A 26,204-nucleotide genomic window follows, 5' to 3' on the forward strand; every position below is an offset into this window, starting at 1 on the left:
CCACTTGGTTAGGTTTAGGGAAACATTATGGTTTGGGTTAAAGTATTCATTTTGTTAAGGTTAGACAAATATGTGGTGTGGATTCAAGTTACTACTACTTCCTTAATGTTAGGCGACCTTCATCATCCCCTTAAGGTTAGGGGATAATCGTAGTTAAGGTTTTTAAAAAACTGTCCTGACTCACGGTTGGAAACGGGAAATGAACAATGGTCTCCTGTGGCAAAGTCCAATGTTGGGTTAATGCCCTCATCGACCCCTCCTCCTCTGAATGTGGAAATCTGTCAGCTTTTAAATACATCATCTGACCTGTGCCACTACTCCGGATTGTAATTACTACGGCCACTAGATGGGATATGTCACTCAAACATAACTATATGTTGTTTTTGAGTGACTGACATTACGACATATTTGTTGGGTCTCACCAGCCGACCACACGTTTCAAGACTCTAAGAAACAAAGGGAGTCCTCAAGAAAGTCAATTTCCCCAGAGTCTGTGGTTGTTTACACCCAAGTGTGAACTCCACCCATGGACCCAGGTTAACAAAACTAGAAATTCCCCTTTTCTGCCGTCTTTCCCCTCATGGCTGCTGTGGGAGCTCTCTCGTGTGGCCTGCTCACAGCAGTATATAAAAAGGTGATTAAATGGCAGTTCAACAGTTAATTGAAACTGCATTCACCTCTGCATCTGCTGTGGACGGAGCTGTTGTTACTGGTGTCAGCTGTCTGTCATGTGTATGTCGTTATCATGTATATTCAATTTTGTGCCCTAACTGCCAACTAATTTCCCTCTGTGATAATATCATTAATCAAATACTTCAGATAGATGTAAAATATCGAAGGTATCATGTCTATTTGTTACTATGAATTAGAAAGTCTTTAATAAAGGCACAACTGCAACTCTCATTTTCACATAAACAGTAATATTGTAACCTAATAGTCTTCCTGTGTCATTTTATTTATTAGTACCAGAACAATTAAGTTTCATCACTCACCCACTCAATAGGGTGGTTGAGGTCAAACACATGCTTTTTATGATAAACATGGTGCCAGTGCTGCAACAACACCTTCACTCTTGCATGAAGAAGCACAAGTTACCGTTATCAAGAATTGCACACACACACACACACACACACACACACACACATTGTCTCATGTGTTCAAAATTCAGATGATGTTTATTTGATTATTAATATACAATGTACACACAGTTCAAAAACACACACATGAGTTGGTTATAAAAAAAACAACAAGATTAAAACACAAAAGTTCAACACAATCTTGATCCTAAAAGCCCACGAGTACCTTCTACAGCATTGACCAAACCAACCTTGAACATTTACTGGTTAAGACACAAAAATCCTTATATTCATACAGTATGTACTAAATATAACCTTAGATACACGGTTTACTTGCAAAAAAACAAAGTAGCAATTTGCAGATACTCTGCTTCAGACCACACTGCAAAAAGTAGAGTTTCCTAAAAATACCAAAGCAGAGCAAGAGATTTAAGAAGGTATAAAAAACATATTTCTTTTAAACTTACAACTAAATCCATGTTACACCTTCAAAGAGATTCTACAATATTATGTCTTATGCACAAAGTACAAATGAAACATGTCCAGTTCTACTACTTTACGCTGTAGTACGCACATTCACTCCAGGTTTGGTTCTGTCTTCTTCCTCTGTTGGTCAGGTTCACACTTAAAGCAGCATAATACAGGTTGTCTGCGTCTTTGTAAACCTGGTAACAAAGTATATATCAATACATCATGATATTATTCTAAACAATGTCCTAAAAAGAAATGTATTGTTGTACTGAATGTTAAAAAAGGATATTAGCTGTAATTCAAGAATTAATGAATACAGTTATTATTCACCTTCGCATTGACTGTAGAGGGAGCTGAAATTCTTGCCTGAGACTCTGGTTGTGAAACACAGAAAAAGTTTTTTATTCAAAAGTCATGTTCAGTGAATACAAGCTGTCAGATATAAACAGTTACCTGCAGATTTGAAGCTGTTGATCATGTTCATCATGCACACTGAGAAAGCCGATAAAACACTGAGGATGGTGGTGAACGCCAAAGCTCCACTCAAGAAATATACCAAGACAAGAGAGTCCACCTCATCTACAGAAAGTCAGACACCAGAAACAGAGCTTTCAGCATGTTTTCAGTTTTTATCCTAAGCTTAATGAGGAAGTAAGACTGTATCAAATGGGACAATGCCTCCTAAAAAGTTACTTACTCTCAATGTCCAACGTTGTCCCGTTTCCAAATAATATCTGTCCACATGAGGCAACAGCACAGTAGTAGGTCCCATTATGAGAAAGATCCAGACTCTTCATTGGCAAGTTGTAGACACAGGTGTGTGTTTGTGTGTTGTTGTTCCTCTCACACTGATCATTCCTGCCTCCATGTGTGTAAATGATTCCTGGATGAGATTCTTGAGAGTTTTTGAACCAGTAAACACTGTGTTTTCCATCATCACAGGTCCCAGTGTGTACTATACAGTTCAGAGTCACAGAGCCTCCTGGCTGGATGTTCTCAGATGCGGACTGATGGACCGAAGCTTCAATGTTCAAACCTGAACCCTTTACATTGACAATAATGCTCTCTAAAAATTCATACGAGTATGAATAGCTACTTATGCAGTAGTAAGTAGCTGAGTCTGAGATGTGCAAATCTGTGATCTTCAAGTTATTTTTCTTGTTTTCATTATCCAGTGTGAAACGTGGATTGTTCTTCAATTCATTATGAAAAGTGCCATTACTTTCGTAGATGTAGAAGGTGGAGATGAGCCTTGGTTTCTGCCCCAGAATTTGCTTATACCAGTAAAGCCTTGAAACAACACCTTCATAGGAACATTGCAAAGTCACCTCATCACCACCATTAGCTGATATAAAACCACTGTCTTGACGAACAGATGAGGAGAATTTCAGATCAGTCATCTGAGCTGAAGTGAAAAAACAGATAAAGTATAGTTAATTAAATGTGATAGAGTTCAACATAATCAGTAAATATTTGAAAACCAACCACTAACAGATAAAAGTTGGAATCACAAACACGCAACTCACCCATTTCCACCAAGAACAGACATGTGAGATAGAAAGCAAACACTGGAGATGTCATCGTGTTCAACTTGCCGTGTGAAATGAAAAGATCATTTACTTTTCTCCACTCCTCATAGACAAGACTGCATTTGATTGGCCAACCTGAAGTGACACTGTAAAGGAAACATGATCACATGTTCACTGTCATCTGTACTGTCAAATTTCATTCTTGAGCAGAGTCACTTGGTGAGAGGTATATGAAGAACATAATGGCTCATTAACGTGGCATTAAGTGTACTCACCCATAATGGCATTTTATTTTTTATTTATTTTTTTTATTATTTTGTTTCTCTATTTCTATTTCCTAAGACTTTTTTGGTAGCAATATTGTAGGTTGTGGTGGAACAAGAAGGAGCAACCACAGTGAGTTAGATGAAGAGTTGCAGGTGACAGGCTGCACACCTCCTTAGCAAAGTAACTTTCTTCTCACTGTGCCCTGCTGTCATGTAGAAAAGTACTTGCGCTGTGTACAGCATGAAATCACATCACGGCTGCTCATGGTTTGATGGAAAATTCAAATTTTTCACTTGCTTTATTAAAACGATGGTTTGTTTGGCTGCTCTGTTAACAGATGCACCAGTTGCTCCTATTTTGTACTTCTGACCACGTAGTAGCTGAAGGAGCATTTGCTGGTCCACAATCCTGCAGTATTAAACTGAACTTGCTCTTTCTACCAGTAAGCATGGGTTTTGCTAAATCAACCAGAATTAAAATCTTAAGGATTGTAACTTTAAAGTTCTGAGTAATCAACACCTGATTTACTTAAAAAATGAATCAATCTCAAGGCGAAGATGTTGTAGCAGACCTCCTGGCCTCTGCAATGTCTGTCTGAGCACCTTTGTTTTCTCTTATCTGGAGCAAATGTCAAGTCATCCTGCTAGACCTCTCTGAAAACGATCTGAGGCTCCCTTACTTGGAAACCACAGATCAACGTAAAACTGTTGTTGTAATTTTACTGCTTTCATACAACACATTGGGCCTCATTCACTAATATGTGCGTAGAAATATTCCTACTTTGTGCACAAAACAAGTTTGCACGCAAAATTACCGTCTGGGTTCATGACACGTGTGCGCTGGCCAATTTTGTTCTTACCAGCGTGTGCATGTTAGTGAATCAGAATCATTCTAAATTGACAGGCATGTGCCCACTATCGGTAATTATTACACAGCTTTGTTAAATACCCCTTATTCTGATTGGTCAATTATGGCATTTTACGGTCTGTTATTTCTGAATAGCAAACCGCTGCTATGAAATACAGACTGTTGCTAAGGACGCAGTTCTGTTCATAGACTCTGGAGGACAATGTCCAATCATATCAATCTGCAGAAAGAAGTCTGGTAAAATTTACCAACTACAGCTCATTCGCGACACCTTGTGGCAAAAAAACGTTAGCGATAATGTCTGTGACTGGGCACAGATGTGACGACAGCCTGAAGACCTACGGGGCTCCAACCATTACAGAAAGGTAAAAGTTTAGCAAGATCCTGTCGTCCAGTCCAGGCAATGGCAGCAGATCTGGTGAGTGCCTCTCTTAGTTGTGCATCACTACACACTAACTTAAATGATAAGCAGAAGTGATAAGAGTAATATTGTTACCAGTTGTAACATTAGTAACAGTTGTGTTTCCAGGTGTGTAAACTGCAAAACCCCGGAAAGAAGGAAATGTAGAGATGAATGACAGAAACGTCATGATCTTCAGAAGGCTACAGAGCTTTCATAGATATTAATGTTACTATGCACGCAATTCCAACCGTAGAATATAATGGACAATTTTTTTAGCAGAAGCACTAAAATAATTTTTAAATCAATATTTTGTATCAGATTATTGATTTCCTTATTAAGTAGCTGTGTAATAAGCCGTTTGGAGCCTGATTGTGAATCCTGTATACAGCCTGCATACCTGTTGCACCACTACCACTCAGTACGTTTAACAAAATAAAAAGTTGGTAACTGTGTAGATCTGTGGAATTAATCTAAATAAATCTCTACTGCTGCACCAGGTGTGCATTGCATTTCGTCTCTCACCGCAATAGGCCGTGATGCAGTGACGATGCAGAGCATCCCTCCCTGTGCCACTACTGAACTGTCAGGCTGTGAGGACACTGAACAGGCTGCTGGTTAACAAGCTGCATATATCACGGCCAAATCTGATGGAGGAAATTAATCACTGTCACATTCAATATGGAAATTCTGATATATCAGCTAAAGCGAAGTCATCCCAAAGTGGGATCAGGACAGTTTTAATCTATTAATAATTTCATAACATTTGTGATGATGATTTATAGATTACAATGTCTTAGCTATTACTTTTATAATTAGTAAATAAGTTGTGTATTATTGGTAATTTCACACTTTTAAATGTTGTATATTTAGGTCCAAACATTTTTTAAATAATTGTGGTTCTAATATATTGTTTACATTGAATACATATAGACTTGATCGTTATTAAAACTGTGGGACATTTATAATTTGTGTGTATGCATGGTCTAAGGCAGTTCTAAATTTGTTTGCAGAGCAAGAATAAATTCAGGTAAGAACATATTTATGAATCCCAAATTTGTGTTTAAAACGTTTGTACGCACAGTTCAAGCACAGATTTGTGCATATGCACTGTTTATGAATGAGGCCCATTGTTTGAAACTAAGCCTACATCATTGGTTTATGTTTTTTTTTTTTTTTTATCATAACATATAAGAATGACCCATCCTTGTCACTTTACATTTTCTCATCACATTGGCAGATAACATTTGTGGTTTGTGGGTTTACACACATGTACGTGTACGTGCACATGCTGATGTTCAAAGTGTCACAGAAACTTGTCATATAGCATCACTGAATTTTTTCTTCTTCACAGACAGCACTGTGTTTGATTGGCCAATCAGAAGTGACACCTAATGTCTTACTTTGGAAACATGATCACATGTTCAGAGCTACTTATGGTATTCAGAGAGGATTTACAAGGTCAGGAGTATATGAGCAACTTAATGACTCTTCAACTTTGTCAGCAATGGCATTAGCTTTAAAATTACCAAAGCATACAGTACCAGTGAAATGTTTGGACACATTATCTCATTCAAGGGAATGGGAAGGTGTGTCCAAATTTTTGACTGGTACTGTATATGGGAGGGTGAGCCTCGTCTCTTCTCAGCTCATGACACCACCTCAAGAAACACCAGAGGAATATCTCTATTAAACATAGTGAGTATGATATATGGCTCAAAGGCAGAATGTTTTGCTTATATATCATCCACATTTATTACTACTTCACAGAATTCATGCAAGTTATTACACTTCTTTCAAAAAAAATTAACATTCAAGTTAAAGTTAAAAAGATAACATTCTTACTTTTTCTTTATTAAGAGTTTAACACTCAAAACTCAGCTAATCTGCTTCATCAGGACTGTGTGGGTGTGGTTTGCACAGATGTGATTGACAGTGGCTTGGCAAAATAACCCAACAACCCAACAACTGACGTCAGATTCTGATTCAAATTTAGCAAAAGTTTGATTGGGACAGAAATACGTGACATCACCTTATTTCCACCAAGCCCCGCCCACAGTAAACTACTGAGAGGAGCGAAGACAAAACAGCTCAAACAGATATCTCTCAAGTGAAATAAGCAAAACTTTTACTGTCTTTTCCATTCTGTGTTGATTTGTTTCAACTTCAACCTTTTTCTGTCCCAGTGAAAAAAGTTATAAATAGCATAATTTAACATTAACAACAGTAAATCCAGCCTGTCACATAATTTTGCTTGAGGTCAGCCAGTGTACATTCATGCAGTTCTGTCTCACATACACTTGTTCTGAAGCCCATCTTGTGAAAATGCTGATTTGCTAAAATTTGACTTGAGTTGTGGATAGAACATTAAAAACTTTTTAATTTGACATAAATATATTATTACTTCAATCCAACACCAACATACATTCTCAAATAACTGGTTGAATCAACTCATCTCTGGGAATTATGGCTGCTCCATTCTATGGTCACAAGAAAAATATACTGATAACATGATCTCAATCTCTTATGAGTTTGTTGGAAACACTAATAAAGGCATATCTTATTACACTGCAACAAATATAAAGTATGTACAGTTCTACTGCTTTACTCTTGAGTACACACATTCAGTCTCGGTGTTGTTCCTCTGTCTTCGAGATCTGTTGACCTTGTGCTTCCTTAATGCTGCGTAATGGATGTTTTCTTCATTTTGGTGACCCTGATCATAAAATATAAAACAGTAAATCACAATATTTGATAAGAATAAAAATAAATGCAAATAGAGTTGTGCTTAAAAATGTTTGAATGGTAATATAATGGTTTATCTAAAAGACAAAAAGAACATACCTCTGCATTTGATGTGGAGGGAGCTGAAAATCTCGCCTGAGACTCTGAGAAAGATTAAACAGTGAGCTTACTATAATGCCATGTTCAGTTAATACACACTGTCAACTACAAAGAATAGCAGTTATCATACCTTTACACTGGCAGCCGTTTCTCTTCTTCATCTTGTACACTGAGAAAGCCAGTAAAATAACCAGGATGGTGGTGAATGTCAAAGCTCCACTCGAGAAATACACCAAGACAAGAGAATCCACCTCATCTGTGGAGAGCCCGACACCAGGAGACAGTAGAAAGCTTTTAGCTGTGTTATTCTGAGTTTAAATATGGAGTTATGCACTTATAAAAAAAAGGACAACCTTTGTGAGAAAAAGTTACTTACTGTCAACATCCAGCTTGGTCCCGTTTCCAAACAGTATCCATCCACATGAGGCGACAGCACATTCGGTCCCAGCATAAGAAGGATTCAGACTCTTCATTGGCAAGTTGTAGACACAGGTGTGTGTTTGTGTGTTGTTGTTCCTCTCACACTGATCATTCCTGCCTCCATGTGTGTAAATGATTCCTGGATGAGATTCTTGAGAGTTTTTGAGCCAGTAAACACTGTGTTCTCCGTCATCACAGGTCCCAGTGTGTACTGTACAGTTCAGAGTCACAGAGCCTTCTGGCTGGATGCTCTCAGATGCCGACTGATGGACCAAAGCTTGGATGTTCAAACCTGAACCCTTTACACTGACAACAGTACCCTCCTCAAATTCAATCATTAATGAAAACCTTCTTGCGCAGTAGTAAGTAGCTGAGTCTGAAATGCGTAGATCTGAGATCATCAAGTGATTTTTATTGTTTTCAGTATCCAGTGTGAAACGTGGATTGTCCTTGAATTCATGAAGAAATGTTCCATTTTTATTGAACGCAAATAAGGTAGACATGAGCCTTGGTTTCTGTCCGAGAGTTTGCTTGTACCAGTAAAGTCTTGTTGTAGCATCAGGATCATAGAAACATTGTAAAGTCAAACTTTCACCAACATTTGCTGATACAAAACTACTTTCTTGATGAGATGAGGAAGATTTCTGATCAGTTGCTTGAGCTGATGTGAAATAAAAGACAAAGCAAATGAAGAATTAATTTCAAATGATACAATTCAGCATAATCAGTACATAAAGAAATATTTGAAACATTTGGACAAGTTTGTTTCACAAAACACTACTCACCCATTTTTCCCAAGATAAGACATGCCAGATACAAAATATAGTTTAGAGATGTCATCGTGTTCAAATTGCGGTGTTGAATGAAAAGAATCTTGATACTTCTCCTCTCTTTAGAGACAAGGCTGCATTTGATTGGCCAAACAAGTCACATTGAATGTCCTTTTTAGGAAACACGATCACATGTTCACTGACACCTACACTGTTATTTTGTTCTTTAAATAGAATCACGTGGTGAGAGGTGTATCAAGAACATAATGGTTCCTAATGTTGGCGTTAGATTTTGAATGACAAAAAATCAATGATGTCTCTATACAGTATGCACACTAGTAACATAATAGTATATAAAGATATAATGGAGCCCATTTCTGCTCAAAATGAACGTGCTCATGTTGAGCAGATTAACAGGCAGGCATGATACTTTGCTAACTACAGTATCTGTCAAATACAGATATATAACATGGAAAAGATCATTTGCCAGATGATCAACTTTATCATTTAACAAGAAAAATGCAACCTATTTTTATGACTAGGTGTGATTCAGAATCAGAAACAGGTTTTTTTTCAAGTAGGTTTGCACATACAATGAATTTGCCTTGTTGTATAACAATTGACAAATAGAAGGTAAAAGAAAACACAACTAACACAAAAGACTGGTGATAAAAATATATAAATAAAAATTCATCCATGGTGACGATATAATTGACTCTCTTTCAAAGCTGTATCCCAGAGAATAAAGACTATAATTCGGGCTGCTGTAAAGAGACTCATTTTGACAGTACATTAAAGGTCAAATTTACACAGAAACAATTGAATACTTCCTTTTAAATTAATGTATTCAGTGCTTTGAGCACCATAAAGACGCATTTATTGTACAAAGAGTACAAACACCTTTACTTCTTGCTGAAAACCACATAGCCTGTTGTAAAGCATGGGAGTAAAGTTCAGCAGGTGTCAGAGTAATGACTGTAAGGCAGATAGATCTGACTGTAAACTTAACACAGTGCATTAGTAGAGCACCAGATTTCTTGAAAGGATGCCAACTGTAGGGACAGCTTGGCTTTTCATTGATGCTGTCTTAGTTCAATTGGTCAGGTCAAACATGGAAGAGAGAGCACATAGAGTGCTGATAGTCAAAAGAAAACCTTCATGTTCCATTTGACTTTGGTACAAAAATGAAAAGCGCATACAGCTGGCAGAATTATTATCCAAAATGGAAAGATCACATGACCGACTACAGTTGCAGTCGACAGAAACTTTCTATTGGGGTTGGCTGTAGCTCACTTGGTAAAGCGGGTTTGCCTTTAATCACAAGGTTGCTTCAGCCAATGTCAACAAGTCCTTCAAATGAAACAACTAAATACCTCATCTGACCATGCACGCCACATAGGAGCATTTTCTAATCTCACACCCAAATCAGCAGTAATCAGCAGAACATCATTTGTCTGTGCTTTTCAAAACCTTTACAAATCACTGTTAAAGAATAACAATGTTTTATGATGAGACAACACTGTGGTTAAGGTCTGGTTACGTTTAGGTATTTAAACCACTTGGTTAGATTTAGATAATCATCATGGTTTGGGTTAAAATGATCATTTTATTAAGGTTAGACAAATATGTGGTGTAGGTTAAAGTTACTACTACTTCCTTAATGTTAGGTGACCTTCATTGTCATGACTACAATAATAACTATGGGGTTAAGGTTAGGCGATAATTGTAGTTAAGGTTTTTAAAAAACTGTCCTGACTCTTGGTTGGAAATGGGAAATGAACAACGGTCTCCTGTGGAAAAGTCCAGTGTTGGGTTAATGCCTCCATCCACCCCTCCTCCTCTGAATGCAGAAATCTATCAGCTTTTAAATATGTCATCTGGCCTGCACCACTGCTCCAGGTCATAATTACTACGGCCACTAGATGGGATCTGTCACGCAACCGTAACTATATGTTGTTTTTGAGAGACTGACATTATGATGTATTTTATCGTTTTTCTTGGGAAGCCAGTCTAGCCAATGTATGTGTGTGCCAAAATCTAAGGCAAGTTGGACAGATATGTCATACAAATTACTGTAATATAATGTACTGCTGTCTACATGACCAAGGCATGACAAACGTTAGCATGCCATGGCTAGTCGAAAAAACAATCGGGACAATTTAAGGTGAATCCTGACTGGCTCCATGGTGGGTTTTGTCAGCTGAAAAATAATAAACAAAGTTGAGATTCACAGTTTAGAGACTTTGGCCCAGAGGCCCTGTTGTTCTGGGCTGATGTCTCTGTGACAATGCAGCAATGAAAAGGGAGAAAATAGAGAATTAGAATATGAGACTTTAAACAGAGAAACAGAGATCACCATGACGAAGAATAATATATGCAGTAATGACCATGGGTGCCTGGTTATGTTTAAAAATAGGGGAGCAAACTTGGAAAGATACATTATTGGCAAGGGGGTCTGGGGGTCCTCCCCCAGAAAAAAATGTTATTGAAAACAAATTTCCTGCATTTCTACACCACCTAATCTAAATCAAGAAACAGCCACCTGCACTAGTCTAGAATAGGAGGATGCTATGAAAACCAGGAATGCATCAAGAACAGAACAGTATATAATTGGGTGGATGAGGACAGGAAATGATTATTAGAAGAATAGCTATTTCATATTTGAAATTATATTCATAAAAGCATTATGTAGCCTAAAACAGTAGTAGGTTGCAGGCTACTAGGCCACCTTCAAGGTCAAACAAGGACAAACAATTTATATAAATGAAATAGATTTACAACACATCACAATATGATTTGGATAATCAAACCTGGTTAAACAATGTTAAACCTGAGGGTTGCTATTCTCAATACTCACAAGGCAATCTTCAAAGTCTAACAGCTGCAACAAAGTACTAACAGTTTGTATGAATGAAATGGCCTCACAATCTAATTCCAATCCCACCTGTTTATTTTACACACAGGTTCAAGTGGTAGCTATGAGCACCACTAGCTGATGTAGCAGGAATGAATAATTATAACTTCTAAAGCAGATCATTTTAACCTACATTATCTCAAATCAAGGACTATTTTAATGCACAACTCAGAAGGCGACCTTTGCTCAAGACTAAAAAGGGCCGTTTTCAGTCGAGCACTAGACTTTACACAGCACAGAGCAGCTGGATGAAAGAGAGATCATGAGATCATTACACAGAGTGAAGTGTCCTCGTATTTAAAAATGATTCCATCCACTTGGATTTCTCTGAAACCTCCAGTATAATATAAAGTAAACAAATATGGATGCCTCATATCAGCAATAGTTCACATTTAAGATATAACTAATTTCAACACAGATTTAAAGGCTGTTGTGATCTATTGACCATCAACATATATTTTTAAAACCTGACACACCCAACTCTGCTATCATATAACCACCATAAGTGGTCAGATGCTCTGAACGTGAACACAAACATTGTCTCAAGGTCAAAGTGTTCCATAATTACATTTATTTCATCATTACTGACACAAAATATTCATGGAAATGCACAATGCACATGATCAGGTTAAAACCCATTCAAACAAATAATAGCATTTTTTCCCTTCATGTTCCTCATATCCAAACAGTAACTTGTTATACAGCATAAATGAATCTGGTCTTCTAAATGTTCTTGTATAATCACAGAAAGTATATGATTTTAGAATTAAAGATATATATTTTATTTAAAGAAAACAAATTAAAAGCAGAGACATCCTGTAGACGTCCTTTAAAGCACACTGACAAGCAACACAGAGAGTACAGTCCTGAATGTGCAAATTACTAAACCGTACTAAAACACAGAGAATCTCATCTTTTGACTGCAGATCATGAGGCACATATTTATCTCAAGACCTTTATCTAAGACTACAATACATAATGAAGGAGATTCTAAGAAACCTCACAAGTTCTACATCTTTACACTGGAGTACACACATTCATTCTTGGTGTTGTTCCTCGCTCTTCTTGATCTGTTTGCCACATTAGCATTTAATGCAGCATAATGGAGGTTGTCTGCGTCTTGGTTACCCTGCTAACAAAATATATAAAAGTAAATCACACTGTGATTAAAACAATGTCCACAACACAATTAATTGTTCTGCTAATAAAAGGTGGTTAAATGGCAATTCAACTGTTAATTGAAACTGTATTCACCTCTGTATCTGCCGTGGACGGAGCTGCAAATCCATGTTGAGGCTCTAATTGTGAAACAGAAAATGCTCTTTTATTCAAAAGCCAAATTCAGTGAATACAAGCTGTTAACAAGCAGAATCATTTGCTTGTACCTGACTGGCAGCTGTTTCTCTTCTTCATCTTGTACACTGAGAAAGCCAATAAAACACTGAGGATGGTGGTGAACGCCAAAGCTCCACTCAAGAAATACACCAAGACAAGAGAGTCCACCTCATCTACAGAGAGTCAGACACCAGAAACAGAGCTTAGAGCATGTTTTTATCCTAAGCTTGATGAGGAACTAAGACTGTATCAAATAGGACAATGTCTCCTAAAAAGTTACTTACATTCAATGTCCAGCTTGGTCCCGTCTCCAAACACTATCTGTCCACATGAGACGACAGCACAGTAGTAGGTCCCAGTATGAGAAAGATCCAAACTCTTCATTGGCAAGTTATAGACACAGGTGTGTGTTTGTGTGTTGCTGTTCCTCTCACACTGATCATTCCTGCCTCCATGTGTGTAAATGATTCCTGGATGAGATGCTTCAGAGTTTTTGAACCAGTAAACACTGTGTTCTCCATCATCACAGGTCCCAGTGTGTACTATACAGTTCAGAGTCACAGAGCCTCCTGGCTGGATGCTCTCAGATGCCGACTGATGGACCGAAGCTTGGATGTTCAAACCTGAACCCTTTACATTGAGAGTAGTGCCCTCCAAAAATTCTAACGTGTTAAAATAGCTACTAACACAGTAGTAAGTAGCTGAGTCTGAAATGTGCAAATCTGTGATCTTCAAGTGATTTTTATTGTTTTCAGTATCCAGTGTGAAGCGAGGATTGTTCTTGAATTCATCATGAAACGTGCTGATTACCTCATATTTATAGAAGGTTGAGATTAGCTTAATTTTCTGTCCCAGAGTTTGTTTATACCAGTAAAGCCTTGCAACTTCACCTCCATAGAAACATTGCAAAGTCGTCTCATCACCAACATTAGCTGATATAAAACCACTGTCTTGACGAACAGATGAGGAGAATTTCAGATCAGTCATCTGAGCTGAAGTGAAATAAGAGACAAAGTAAATGTATAGTTAATTGAATGTGATAGAATTCAACGTAATCAGTTAATATTTGAAAACCAACCACTAACAGATAAAAGTTGGAATCACAAACACGCAACTCACCCATTTTCCCCAAGAACAGACATATGAGATAGAAAGCAAACACTGGAGATGTCATTGTGTTCAACTTGCCGTGTGAAATGAAAAGATCATTTACTTTTCTCCACTCCTCATAGACAAGACTGCTTTTGATTGGCCAATCTGAAGTGACACTGTATAGGAAACAGGATCACATGTTCACTGCCACCTATGATTGTAATGGTGAGAGATATATGAGGAAGATAAAGGCTCCTCATCTTTGATTTGATTTGAAATCACTAAAAAATAAACAACCAAGAAATATCCAATATAAACACAGCTGTAATAAGACATAGTGGAGTCCATTTATGCTCAATATTTTTTATTAAACAGCTAACAAAAACTAATTTTGAGCAATTCATCCATACTTGATACTTTTTTAAAGCTGTAATCTGGAGAAACAACACTGCACTCTGTGCTGTATTTAAGAGACATTTTTCTACATTATACATACAAGATATGATGGGCTGCACGATTAATCAAAATAAGATCACAATGTTGATTCAGGCTCTATGCAATCTCATTTTTATGAGACAATGATTCTGCTGTGTCTGCATTTGCGTGGAGATCCAGTACATCATGAGAGAGGCAGAGAGCAACAAAAATGTGTTAGAGTCACTGAAACCCAGAAATGGTGAGAAAGGACAAATAGATGTGTCCCCCTAGTTGTGACAAAAAATGCTTTGCTTGTAGTGTCAAAGGTTTTAGTCTGTTGTGTGGAACTGGATTCACAGATGAAGATGTTGGTCAAAAGCACCTACATTACAACCACTGGAAATGTCACAAAACAGCCAGGAAAAACTTCAGCTAAAATACGAAATATGTGTTAACACCTGTATCACCTGAACCTGACTCAACCCACAAACCACCAATTTTTTTTAACCAACACCAGTGGGCTCAGTAAGCTGTGACCAGGCAGCAATAGGTTGTGGACCTTTCGACTACCAGCAGGAAAAATAAAAGGGGGTAAGCTATGTTCTGCTGTCGCTCTGGAGCTTGTTTTCTCCTACTGTGTTGAGGAAATAATGTTTTAGCTGTGTGTGCTCAGGAGTGGACGACTTGTCACTGCGGGGGTGTAGTAGCTGGAGCACTAATATCTGCAGGGTGTTTCTAGTGGGATAGCACCATTTTTGTTGTGTTTTGTCGTTATGCTGGTCGTTTGTTGACGTTAGCGGGAGAGAGGCAAGGCACTTGGGAGCGTGCAAAAATGTCACTTCCTTTCCGGCCCATGTGCTTCACATAAAAATCAGTCCAGAGGATGCTGCAGACAACCAAGAAAGTCGGGGAAGGTCTCATTTTACATTGTAACATTACTACCCGTTCACTCATTGGCAATAAAAAAGCACTCATACATGTAAATTGCTTCACAATTCTACATATAGAACCTTTAAATGTTTTTAAGTTATTTATTTGAAATGTCTACAGATGCGCTAAGCAAAACTCAGGAGACTCAGCACTACAAATTTTGCTGTTCTCTATTTCTCTGTTTAGTGTCTTCAGGTTAGGCTAACCCATTGCTGTACTGTACATTTACTGCCAGACTGACAACTTACTGATAACCTTTTCCTCCGGTCTGCTGGCATTCACCATCACTTTTCTGCTGCTCGCTCAACTTGCACAACCACACCCTCGCTACGGACACACATTACGCACTACCCTATTCTTTAAAAGGAGCTACGCTACCAAGACTTTCCCAGGCAGTGACACAGAGGTTGACTCATGATTTGGAACAGTGGTGCACAGAGGCTCCCAAATGCTACTGATTTCTGAATGAATTGATATTTGGTGTTATTTTTGGCATCAAAAAAATATTTTTCTTTGGCCTGGCGGGGGTTCTTGATGGCCTTGCAGCCTGCCAGGCCTGTACAATTGTAAGGGAAGCACTGCTTAAGTACTATTGGTAGTCCTTAAATGTTTCCTGATAAAGTCTCTACTGTGTTGGGAAGTTTAAGTGGTTTTTGGATTAACATCCAGTTTTTTACAGGATCAAGCTGTATAACATAAGACTGCGTCTTGGTTGGCGGCTTACACGCCACTCCTTTCCTGCTCCGCCATCTTAACGCAGCAGTTTTTCTTTTGCTGGAGCAGCTCTCTGAAGGGTGACATTCACTTGTGAATCTATACAAATGCCTGTATTTATTGGCTGTTGAATTAAAATTCAATTTTTATTGATGTGTTTTATTTGTTTCTAACTTGTGTCTATACACATGTACAGCAAAACTAGACAGAGAGGAAAAGACTCCCTCCTGCTCTCTGTCATCACACATTTTCTGTTTCTGTTGTCTGATAATGGAATGAGTGTAAATTTGATCAGAGCATTGAACTCATATATCACACATGCAGTGTTGTGTAACATGAGTTACAGCACTGGGTGGCAGGTGCTCACACTCACTCTTGCCCACATTAGTTTTGCACATAAAATCTTAGTACTCATGTCAGCAACATAGATAGGCTGATATGTATTTAATTGTGTATTTTTTCGTGCTGTATGGCATTATTGCACTTATGCTAACAAAAGTTTCTAATATTAGATTGCTGCACTTCTACAGTAGAAGCACTGCAGGTTGATACTGTGTAGTATGATTCTGCTTATTGCTGTATTGCTACGACACCATACTGTCATGTCTCATCCTGTCTTAAGGTCATGTTTCTGTTTTTCCCCATCATTCAGTTCTGCATTTTCTGTTTTACTTTGGTGTCTAACTCTCCTCTCGTTTCTGATCCACTTCCTGCCCTTGTGTGTTTTCTGCTCCTGTCATCATCTTTATCCCCTAATGTCATCCACCTGTGTCTAATTACCCTCCCTCTCCTTGTGTATTTAGTCTGTGTGCTCCCTGCTCCCTGTGCCAGTTCGTCTTAGCCGTTTGTTGCAAGCGTTCCAGTCTTTGTATTCCTAGTGATAGCCTCTTTATGTTTTTTGACTTTTGATCTGATCAAGTCTCTGCCTTGCCCTTTGTGTTGCCCTCCACTGACTGTCTGCCTGTGTACCAAACCTGCCTACTCAGCAAAGACTCTGATTTTTGGAAACCCTGGACTGTCTGTGAGTTTTGCATTTGGGTCCATTTCTGGGGCCTGTACTACAAAGCAAGTTCAACATACCCAGGTTATCTTTTCATTAGCAGGCTTCACTGAGCCTAACATTGGCCGTCCAGATAACCAGTTCCATGAAGCTGGTTATCAACCTGCTCAGTCAACTCTGGGTTTTCCTATCCAGCTACAAGCACATTCATGTGAAAGAGGCGGGGTTGTTAATTACAAGTGACATCATCAGAACTATGAATGAAGTACTTCATACAGTGTGAGATGAAACAGTGATATCAAGTACACACGGAGGAAAACTTCTGTTTTAGGAACAGAAAAAAGTCATATTCGACGAAGTGAAATGTAAACAAGCCTGTAAACATACAACAGAATAAGAAGATGTAGAAACACTAGAAATTTCCAAATATTAAAAGTAGGCTTAAAATACATGTAGGAATTAATATAAATGGCTTAAGTATAGAGTGAGTATGTTTTGCTTTTTAGTTGGATGATGAAGAAACCATTCTGAATGTCATAAAAAAAACTTAAAAGTAATGTCAAACTGTTTCTGCTAAAGAAGCAAAGAGTGTAAAAGTAGTTAATGACTGATGAGGTCTATCTGACCCAAATGTTGAAAGTCTAGAACAATAAAATGTTTCCACTGATCTATAAAAATATATATTAGTTTTTCCTACTTGTCATTTATTGTAACTCAGGACTTTTGTCCATGTCGGGATCCTGTAGGAATGATGACTCTTTATTTCCAGTGGACTGCTTCGTAGTACAGGACTTAGTTGTGTCAGAAAACCTGTCACATACACAGCATGTTGTTACTGGTGTCGGCTGTCTGTCATGTGTACGTCGTTATCATGTATAATTAATTTTGTGCCCACACTGCCAACTAATTTCCTTCTGGAATAATATCGGTTATCAAATACTTCAGATAGATGTAAAATATCAAAGGTGTCATGTCTATTTGTTACTATGAATTAGAAAGTCTTTAATAAAGGCACAACTGCAACTCTCATTTTCACATAAACAGTAATATTGTAAACTAATAGAGCCTTCCTGTGCCATTTTATTTTTGGTACCAGAACAATTAAGTTTCATCACTCACCCACTCAGTGGGGTGGTTGAGATCAAACACATGCTTTTTATGATAAACATGGTGCCATTGCTGCAATGACACCTTCACTCTTGCATGAAGAAACACAAGTTACTCTTATCAAGGATTGAACACACACACACACATATTGTCTCATGGTTAAAGTTAGATGATGTTTATTTGATTATTAATATAAAATGTACACACAATTCAGAAACACATACATGATTTCCTCGCCTCTCCTCTCTACTCAACGTCCAGCTTGGCCCCATCTCCAAACACTATCTGTCCTCATGAGGTGAAAGCACAGTAGTAGGTCCCAGCATGAGAAAGATTCACACTCTTCATTGGCAAGTTGTACACACAGGTGTGTGTTTGTGTGTTGTTGTTCCTCTCACACTGATCATTGCTGCCTCCATGTGTGTAAATGATTCCTGGTTGAGATTCTTGAGAGTTTTTGAACCAGTAAACACTGTGTTCTCCATCATCACAGGTCCCAGTGTGTACTGTACAGTTCAGAGTCACAGAGCCTCCTGGCTGGATGCTCTCAGATGCCGACTGATGGACCAAAGCTTGGATGTTCAAACCAGAACCCTTTACACTGACAACAGTACCCTCCTCAAATTCAATCATTAATGAAGATCGACTTGCGCAGTAGTAAGTAGCTGAGTCTGAAATGCGTAGATCTGAGATCATCAAGTGATTTTTACCACTTTTAGTATCCAGTGTGAAGCGTGGATTGTCCTTGAATTCATCATGAAAAGTGCTAATTTTATTTAACACAAATAAGGTAGACATGAGCCTTGGTTTCTGTCCGAGAGTTTGCTTGTACCAGTAAAGACTTGTTGTAGCATCAGGATCATAGAAACATTGTAAAGTCAAACTCTCACCAACATTTGCTGATACAAAACTACTTTCTTGATGAGATGAGGAAGATTTCTGATCAGTTGCTTGAGCTGATGTGAAATAAAAGACAAAGCAAATGAAGAATTAATTTCAAAAGATACAATTCAGCATAATCAGTACATAAAGAAATATTTGAAACATTTGTACAAGTTCTCGTCACAAAACACTACTCACCCATTTTTCCCAAGATAAGACATGCCAGATACAAAACAAAGTTTAGAGATGTCATCGTGTTCAAATTGCCGTGTTGAATGAAAAGAATCTTGATACTTCTCCTCTCTTTAGAGACAAGGCTGCATTTGATTGGCCAAACAAGTCACATTGAATGTCCTTTTTAGGAAACACGATCACATGTTCACTGACACACTGTTATTTTGTTCTTTAAATAGAATCACGTGGTGAGAGGTGTATCAAGAACATAATGGTTCCTAATGTTGGCGTTAGATTTTGAATGACAAAAAATCAATGATGTTTCTATACAGTATGTACACTAGTAACATAATAGTATATAAAGATATAATGGAGCCCATTTCTGCTCAAAATGAACGTGCTCATGTTGAGCAGATTAACAGGCAGGCATGATACTTTGCTAACTACAGTATCTGTCAAATACAGATATATAACATGGAAAAGATCATTTGCCAGATGATCAACTTTATCATTTAACAAGAAAAATGCAACCTCTTTTTATGACTTGGTGTGATTCAGAAAAAGGTTTTTTTTCAAGTAGGTTTGCACATACAATGAATTTGCCTTGTTGTATAACAATTCACAAATAGAAGGTAAAAGAAAACACAACTAACACAAAAGACAGGTGATAAAAATTCATCCATGGCGACGATATAATTGACTCTCTTTCAAAGCTGTATCCCAGAGAATGAAGACTATAATTCGGGCTGCTGTAAAGAGACTCATTTTGACAATACATTAAAGGTCAAATTTACACAGAAACAATTGAATACTTCCTTTTAAATTAATGTATTCAGTGCTTTGAGCACCATAAAGACGCATTTATTGTACGGAGAGTGCAAACACCTTTACATCTTGCTGAAAACCACATAGCCTGTTGTAAAGCATGGGAGTAAAGTTCAGCAGGTCCCAGAGTAATGACTGTAAGGCAGATAGATCTGACCTAAACCTAACACAGTGAATTAGTAGAGCACCAGATTTCTTGAAAGGATGCCAACTGTAGGGACAGCTTGGCTTTTCATTGATGCTGTCTTAGTTCAATTGGTCAGGTCAAACATGGAAGAGAGAGCACATATAGTGCTGATAGTCAAAAGAAAACCTTCATGTTCCATTTGACTTTGGTACAAAAATGAAAAGCGCATACAGCTGGCAGAATTATTATCCAAAATGGAAAGATCACATGACCGACTACAGTTGCAGTCGACAGAAACTTTCTATTGGGGTTGGCTGTAGCTCACTTGGTAAAGCGGGTTTGCCTTTAATCAAAAGGTTGCTTCAGCCAATGTCAACAAGTCCTTCAAATGAAACAACTAAATACCTCATCTGACCATGCACGCCACATAGGAGCATTTTCTAATCTCACACCCAAATCAGCAGTAATCAGCAGAACATCATTTGTCTGTGCTTTTCAAAACCTTTACAAATCACTGTTAAAGAATAACAATGTTTTATGATGAGACAACACTGTGGTTAAGGTCTGGTTACGTTTAGGTATTTAAACCACTTGGTTAGATTTAGATAATCATCATGGTTTGGGTTAAAATGATCATTTTATTAAGGTTAGACAAATATGTGGTGTAGGTTAAAGTTACTACTACCTCCTTAATGTTAGGTGACCTTCATTGTCATGACTACAATAATAACTATGGGGTTAAGGTTAGGCGATAATTGTAGTTAAGGTTTTTAAAAAACTGTCCTGACTCTTGGTTGGAAATGGGAAATGAACAACGGTCTCCTGTGGAAAAGTCCAGTGTTGGGTTAATGCCTCCATCCATCCCTCCTCCTCTGAATGCAGAAATCTATCAGCTTTTAAATATGTCATCTGGCCTGCACCACTGCTCCAGGTCATAATTACTACGGCCACTAGATGGGATCTGTCACGCAACCGTAACTATATGTTGTTTTTGAGTGACTGACATTATGATGTATTTTATCGTTTTTCTTGGGAAGCCAGTCTAGCCAATGTATGTGTGTGCCAAAATCTAAGGCAAGTTGGACAGATCTGTCATACAAATGACTGTAATATAATATACTGCTGTCTACATGGCCGAGGCATGACAAATGTTAGCATGCCATGGCTAGTCGAAAAAACAATCGGGACAATTTAAGGTGAATCCTGACTGGCTCCATGGTGGGTTTTGTCAGCTGAAAAATAATAAACAAAGTTGAGATTCACAGTTTAGAGACTTTGGCCCAGAGGTCCTGTTGTTCTGGGCTGATGTCTCTGTGACAATGCAGCAATGAAAAGGGAGAAAATAGAGAATTAGAATATGAGACTTTAAACAGAGAAACAGAGACCACCATGACGAAGAATAATATATGCAGTAATGACCATGGGTGCCTGGTTATGTTTAAAAATAGGGGAGCAAACTTGGAAAGATACATAATTGGCAAGGGGGTCTGGGGGTCCTCCCCCAGAAAAATTTGTTATTGAAAACAAATATCCTACATTTCTACACCACCTAATCTAAATCAAGAAACAACCACCTGCACTAGTCTAGAATAGGAGGATGCTATGAAAACCAGGAATGCATCAAGAACAGAACAGTATATAATTGGGTGGATGAGGACAGGAAATGATTATTAGAAGAATGGCTATTTCATATTTGAAATTATATTCATAAAAGCATTATGTAGCCTAAAACAGTAGTAGGTTGCAGGCTACTAGGCCACCTTCAAGGTCAAACAAGGACAAACAATTTACATAAATGAAATAGATTTACAACACATCACAATATGATTTGGATAATCAAACCTGGTTAAACAATGTTAAACCTGAGGGTTGCTATTCTCAATACTCACAAGGCAATCTTCAAAGTCTAACAGCTGCAACAAAGTACTAACAGTTTGTATGAATGAAATGGCCTCACAATCTAATTCCAATCCCACCTGTTTATTTTACACACAGGTTCAAGTGGTAGCTATGAGCACCACTAGCTGATGTAGCAGGAATGAATAATTATAACTTCTAAAGCAGATCATTTTAACCTACATTATCTCAAATCAAGGACTATTTTAATGCACAACTCAGAAGGCGACCTTTGCTCAAGACTTAAAAGGGCCGTTTTCAGTCGAGCACTAGACTTTACACAGCACAGAGCAGCTGGATGAAAGAGAGATCTTGAGATCATTGCACAGAGTGAAGTGTCCTCGTATTTAAAAATGATTCCATCCACTTGGATTTCTCTGAAACCTCCAGTATAATATAAAGTAAACAAATATGGATGCCTCATATCAGCAATAGTTCACATTTAAGATATAACTAATTTCAACACAGATTTAAAGGCTGTTGTGATCTATTGACCATCAACATATATTTTTAAAACCTGACACACCCAACTCTGCTATCATACAACCACCATAAGTGGTCAGATGCTCTGAACGTGAACACAAACATTGTCTCAAGGTCAAAGTGTTCCATAATTACATTTATTTCATCATTACTGACACAAAATATTCATGGAAATGCACAATGCACATAATCAGGTTAAAACCCATTCAAACAAATAATAGCATTTTTTCCCTTCATGTTCCTCATATCCAAACAGTAACTTGTTATACAGCATAAATGAATCTGGTCCTCTAAATGTTCTTGTATAATCACAGAAAGTATATGATTTTAGAATTAAAGATATATATTTTATTTAAAGAAAACAAATTAAAAGCAGAGACATCCTGTAGACGTCCTTTAAAGCACACTGACAAGCAACACAGAGAGTACAGTCCTGAATGTGCAAATTACTAAACCGTACTAAAACACAGAGAATCTCATCTTTTGACTGCAGATCATGAGGCACATATTTATCTCAAGACCTTTATCTAAGACTACAATACATGATAAACAAGATTCTAAGAAACCTTACTCACAAGTTCTACATCTTTACACTGGAGTACACACATTCATTCTTGGTGTTGTTCCTCGCTCTTCTTGATCTGTTTGCCACATTAGCATTTAATGCAGCATAATGGAGGTTGTCTGCGTCTTGGTTACCCTGCTAACAAAATATATAAAAGTAAATCACACTGTGATTAAAACAATGTCCACAACACAATTAATTGTTCTGCTAATAAAAGGTGGTTAAATGGCAATTCAACTGTTAATTGAAACTGTATTCACCTCTGCATCTGCTGTGGACGGAGCTGCAAATCCATGTTGAGGCTCTAATTGTGAAACAGAAAATGCTCTTTTATTCAAAAGCCAAATTCAGTGAATACAAGCTGTTAACAAGCAGAATCATTTGCCTGTACCTGACTGGCAGCTGTTTCTCTTCTTCATCTTGTACACTGAGAAAGCCAATAAAACACTGAGGATGGTGGTGAACGCCAAAGCTCCACTCAAGATATACACCAAGACAAGAGAGTCCACCTCATCTACAGAGAGTCAGACACCAGAAACAGAGCTTAGAGCATGTTTTTATCCTAAGCTTGATGAGGAACTAAGACTCTATCAAATAGGACAATGTCTCCTAAAAAGTTACTTACTTTTACACTCAATGTCCAGCTTGGTCCCGTTTCCAAATAGTATCTGTCCACATGAGGCGACAGCACAGTAGTAGGTCCCAGCATGAGAAAGATTCAGACTCGTCATTGGCAAGTTATAGACACAGGTGTGTGTTTGTGTGTTGCTGTTCCTCTCACACTGATCATTCCTGCCTCCATGTGTGTAAATGATTCCTGGATGAGATTCTTCAGAGTTTTTGAACCAGTAAACACTGTGTTCTCCATCATCACAGGTCCCAGTGTGTACTGTACAGTTCAGAGTCACAGAGCCTCCTGGCTGGATGCTCTCAGATGCCGACTGATGGACCAAAGCTTGGATGTTCAAACCTGAACCCTTTACATTGAGAGTAGTGCCCTCCAAAAATTCTAACTTGTTTAAATAGCTATTAATGCAGTAGTAAGTAGCTGAGTCTGAAATGTGCAAATCTGTGATCTTCAAGTGATTTTGATTGTTTTCAGTATCCAGTGCGAAGCGAGGATTGTTCTTGAATTCATCATGAAACGTGCTGATTACCTCATATTTATAGAAGGTTGAGATTAGCTTAATTTTCTGTCCACTGTTCTGTTTATACCAGTAAAGCTTTGCAACTTCACCTCCATAGAAACATTGCAAAGTCGTCTCATCACCAACATTAGCTGATATAAAACCACTGTCTTGACGAACAGATGAGGAGAATTTCAGATCAGTCATCTGAGCTGAAGTGAAATAAGAGACAAAGTAAATGTATAGTTAATTGAATGTGATAGAGTTCAACATAATCAGTTAATATTTGCAAACTAACAACTAACAGATAAAAGTTGGAATCACAAACACGCAACTCACCCATTTTCCCCAAGAACAGACATATGAGATAGAAAGCAAACACTGGAGATGTCATTGTGTTCAACTTGCCGTGTGAAATGAAAAGATCATTTACTTTTCTCCACTCCTCATAGACAAGACTGCTTTTGATTGGCCAATCTGAAGTGACACTGTATAGGAAACAGGATCACATGTTCACTGCCACCTATGATTGTGATGGTGAGAGATATATGAGGAAGATAAAGGCTCCTCATCTTTGATTTGATTTGAAATCACTAAAAAATAAACAACCAAGAAATATCCAATATAAACACAGCTGTAATAAGACATAGTGGAGTCCATTTATGCTCAATATTTTTTATTAAACAGCTAACAAAAACTAATTTTGAGCAATTCATCCATACTTGATACTTTTTTAAAGCTGTAATCTGGAGAAACAACACTGCACTCTGTGCTGTATTTAAGAGACAATTTTCTTCAATATGCACACAAGATATGATGGGCTGCACGATTAATCAAAATAAGATCACAATGTTGATTCAGGCTCTATGCAATCTCATTTTTATGAGACAATGATTCGGCTGTGTCTGCATTAGTGTGGAGATCCAGTACATCATGAGAGAGGCAGAGAGCGACAAAAATGTGTTAGAGTCACTGAAACCCAGAAATGGTGAGAAAGGACAAATAGATGTGTCCCCCTAGTTGTGACAAAAAATGCTTTGCTTGTAGTGTCAAAGGTTTTAGTCTGTTGTGTGGAACTGGATTCACAGATGAAGATGTTGGTCAAAAGCACCTACATTACAACCACTGGAAATGTCACAAAACAGCCAGGAAAAACTTCAGCTAAAATACAAAATATGTGTTAATTAATCACCTGAACCTGACTCAACCCACAAACCACCATTTTTTTTTAACCAACACCAGTGGGCTCAGTAAGCTGTGACCAGGCAGCAATAGGCTGCGGACCTTTCAACTACCAGCAGGAAAAATAAAAGGGGGTAAGCTATGTTCTGCTGTCGCTCTGGAGCTTGTTTTCTCCTACTGTGTTGAGGAAATAATGTTTTAGCTGTGTGTGCTCAGGAGTGGACGACTTGTCACTGCGGGGGTGTAGTAGCTGGAGCACTAATATCTGCAGGGTGTTTCTAGTGGGATAGCACCATTTTTGTTGTGTTTTGTCGTTATGCTGGTCGTTTGTTGACGTTAGTGGGAGAGAGGCAAGGTACTTGGGAGCGTGCAAAAATGTCACTTCCGTTCCGGCCCATGTCCTTCACATAAAAATCAGTCCAGAGGATGCTTCAGACAACCAAGAAAGTCGGGGGTCTCATTTTACGTTGTAACATTACTACCCGTTCACTCATTGGCAATAAAAAAGCACTCATACAAGTAAATTGCTTCACAATTCTACATATAGAACCTTTAAATGTTTTTAAGTTATTTATTTGAAATGTCTACAGATGCGCTAAGCAAAACTCAGGAGACTCAGCACTACAAATTTTGCTGTTCTCTATTTCTCTGTTTAGTGTCTTCAGGTTAGGCTAACCCATTGCTGTACTGTACATTTACTGCCAGACTGACAACTTACTGATAACTTTTTCCTCCGGTCTGCTGGCACTTTTCTGCTGCTCGCTCAACTCGCACAACCACACCCTCGCTA

The 26,204-nt window shown here is 38.0% G+C and overlaps 4 protein-coding genes and 1 pseudogene across 4 annotated transcripts; all 5 read right to left on the bottom strand.

Moving 5' to 3' along the window:
- Positions 1 to 1,161: 1,161 nt before the first annotated feature.
- On the bottom strand, positions 1,162 to 3,360 carry LOC137174283 (uncharacterized). Its single transcript, XM_067579469.1, has 5 exons — positions 3,074 to 3,360; positions 2,245 to 2,952; positions 2,001 to 2,126; positions 1,878 to 1,921; positions 1,162 to 1,741 (listed from the first exon to the last, which is right to left on the bottom strand). The coding sequence occupies exons 1-5, from the start codon at positions 3,126 to 3,128 to the stop codon at positions 1,628 to 1,630; spliced, it is 1,047 nt and encodes a 348-aa protein (XP_067435570.1). The 5' UTR covers positions 3,129 to 3,360; the 3' UTR covers positions 1,162 to 1,627.
- Positions 3,361 to 6,303: 2,943 nt separating this feature from the next.
- On the bottom strand, positions 6,304 to 8,921 carry LOC137174268 (uncharacterized). The gene is made up of 5 exons (XM_067579448.1): positions 8,660 to 8,921; positions 7,831 to 8,535; positions 7,585 to 7,710; positions 7,455 to 7,498; positions 6,304 to 7,326 (listed from the first exon to the last, which is right to left on the bottom strand). Exons 1-5 carry the CDS (start codon positions 8,712 to 8,714, stop codon positions 7,207 to 7,209), a joined length of 1,050 nt encoding a protein of 349 aa, XP_067435549.1. The 5' UTR covers positions 8,715 to 8,921; the 3' UTR covers positions 6,304 to 7,206.
- A 3,185-nt stretch (positions 8,922 to 12,106) lies between these two features.
- On the bottom strand, positions 12,107 to 14,149 carry LOC137174278 (immunoglobulin kappa light chain-like). Its single transcript, XM_067579463.1, has 5 exons — positions 14,013 to 14,149; positions 13,178 to 13,885; positions 12,944 to 13,066; positions 12,813 to 12,856; positions 12,107 to 12,687 (listed from the first exon to the last, which is right to left on the bottom strand). Exons 1-5 carry the CDS (start codon positions 14,065 to 14,067, stop codon positions 12,568 to 12,570), a joined length of 1,050 nt encoding a protein of 349 aa, XP_067435564.1. The 5' UTR covers positions 14,068 to 14,149; the 3' UTR covers positions 12,107 to 12,567.
- A 4,250-nt stretch (positions 14,150 to 18,399) lies between these two features.
- On the bottom strand, positions 18,400 to 19,345 carry LOC137174467 (immunoglobulin kappa light chain-like; annotated as a pseudogene).
- A 3,431-nt stretch (positions 19,346 to 22,776) lies between these two features.
- On the bottom strand, positions 22,777 to 25,772 carry LOC137174620 (immunoglobulin kappa light chain-like). Its single transcript, XM_067580031.1, has 5 exons — positions 24,572 to 25,772; positions 23,737 to 24,444; positions 23,497 to 23,619; positions 23,366 to 23,409; positions 22,777 to 23,240 (listed from the first exon to the last, which is right to left on the bottom strand). Exons 1-5 carry the CDS (start codon positions 24,624 to 24,626, stop codon positions 23,121 to 23,123), a joined length of 1,050 nt encoding a protein of 349 aa, XP_067436132.1. The 5' UTR covers positions 24,627 to 25,772; the 3' UTR covers positions 22,777 to 23,120.
- Positions 25,773 to 26,204: the final 432 nt, after the last annotated feature.

This window comes from Thunnus thynnus, chromosome 22 (genome assembly GCF_963924715.1).
Source record: "Thunnus thynnus chromosome 22, fThuThy2.1, whole genome shotgun sequence".
Lineage (NCBI taxonomy): Eukaryota > Metazoa > Chordata > Actinopteri > Scombriformes > Scombridae > Thunnus > Thunnus thynnus.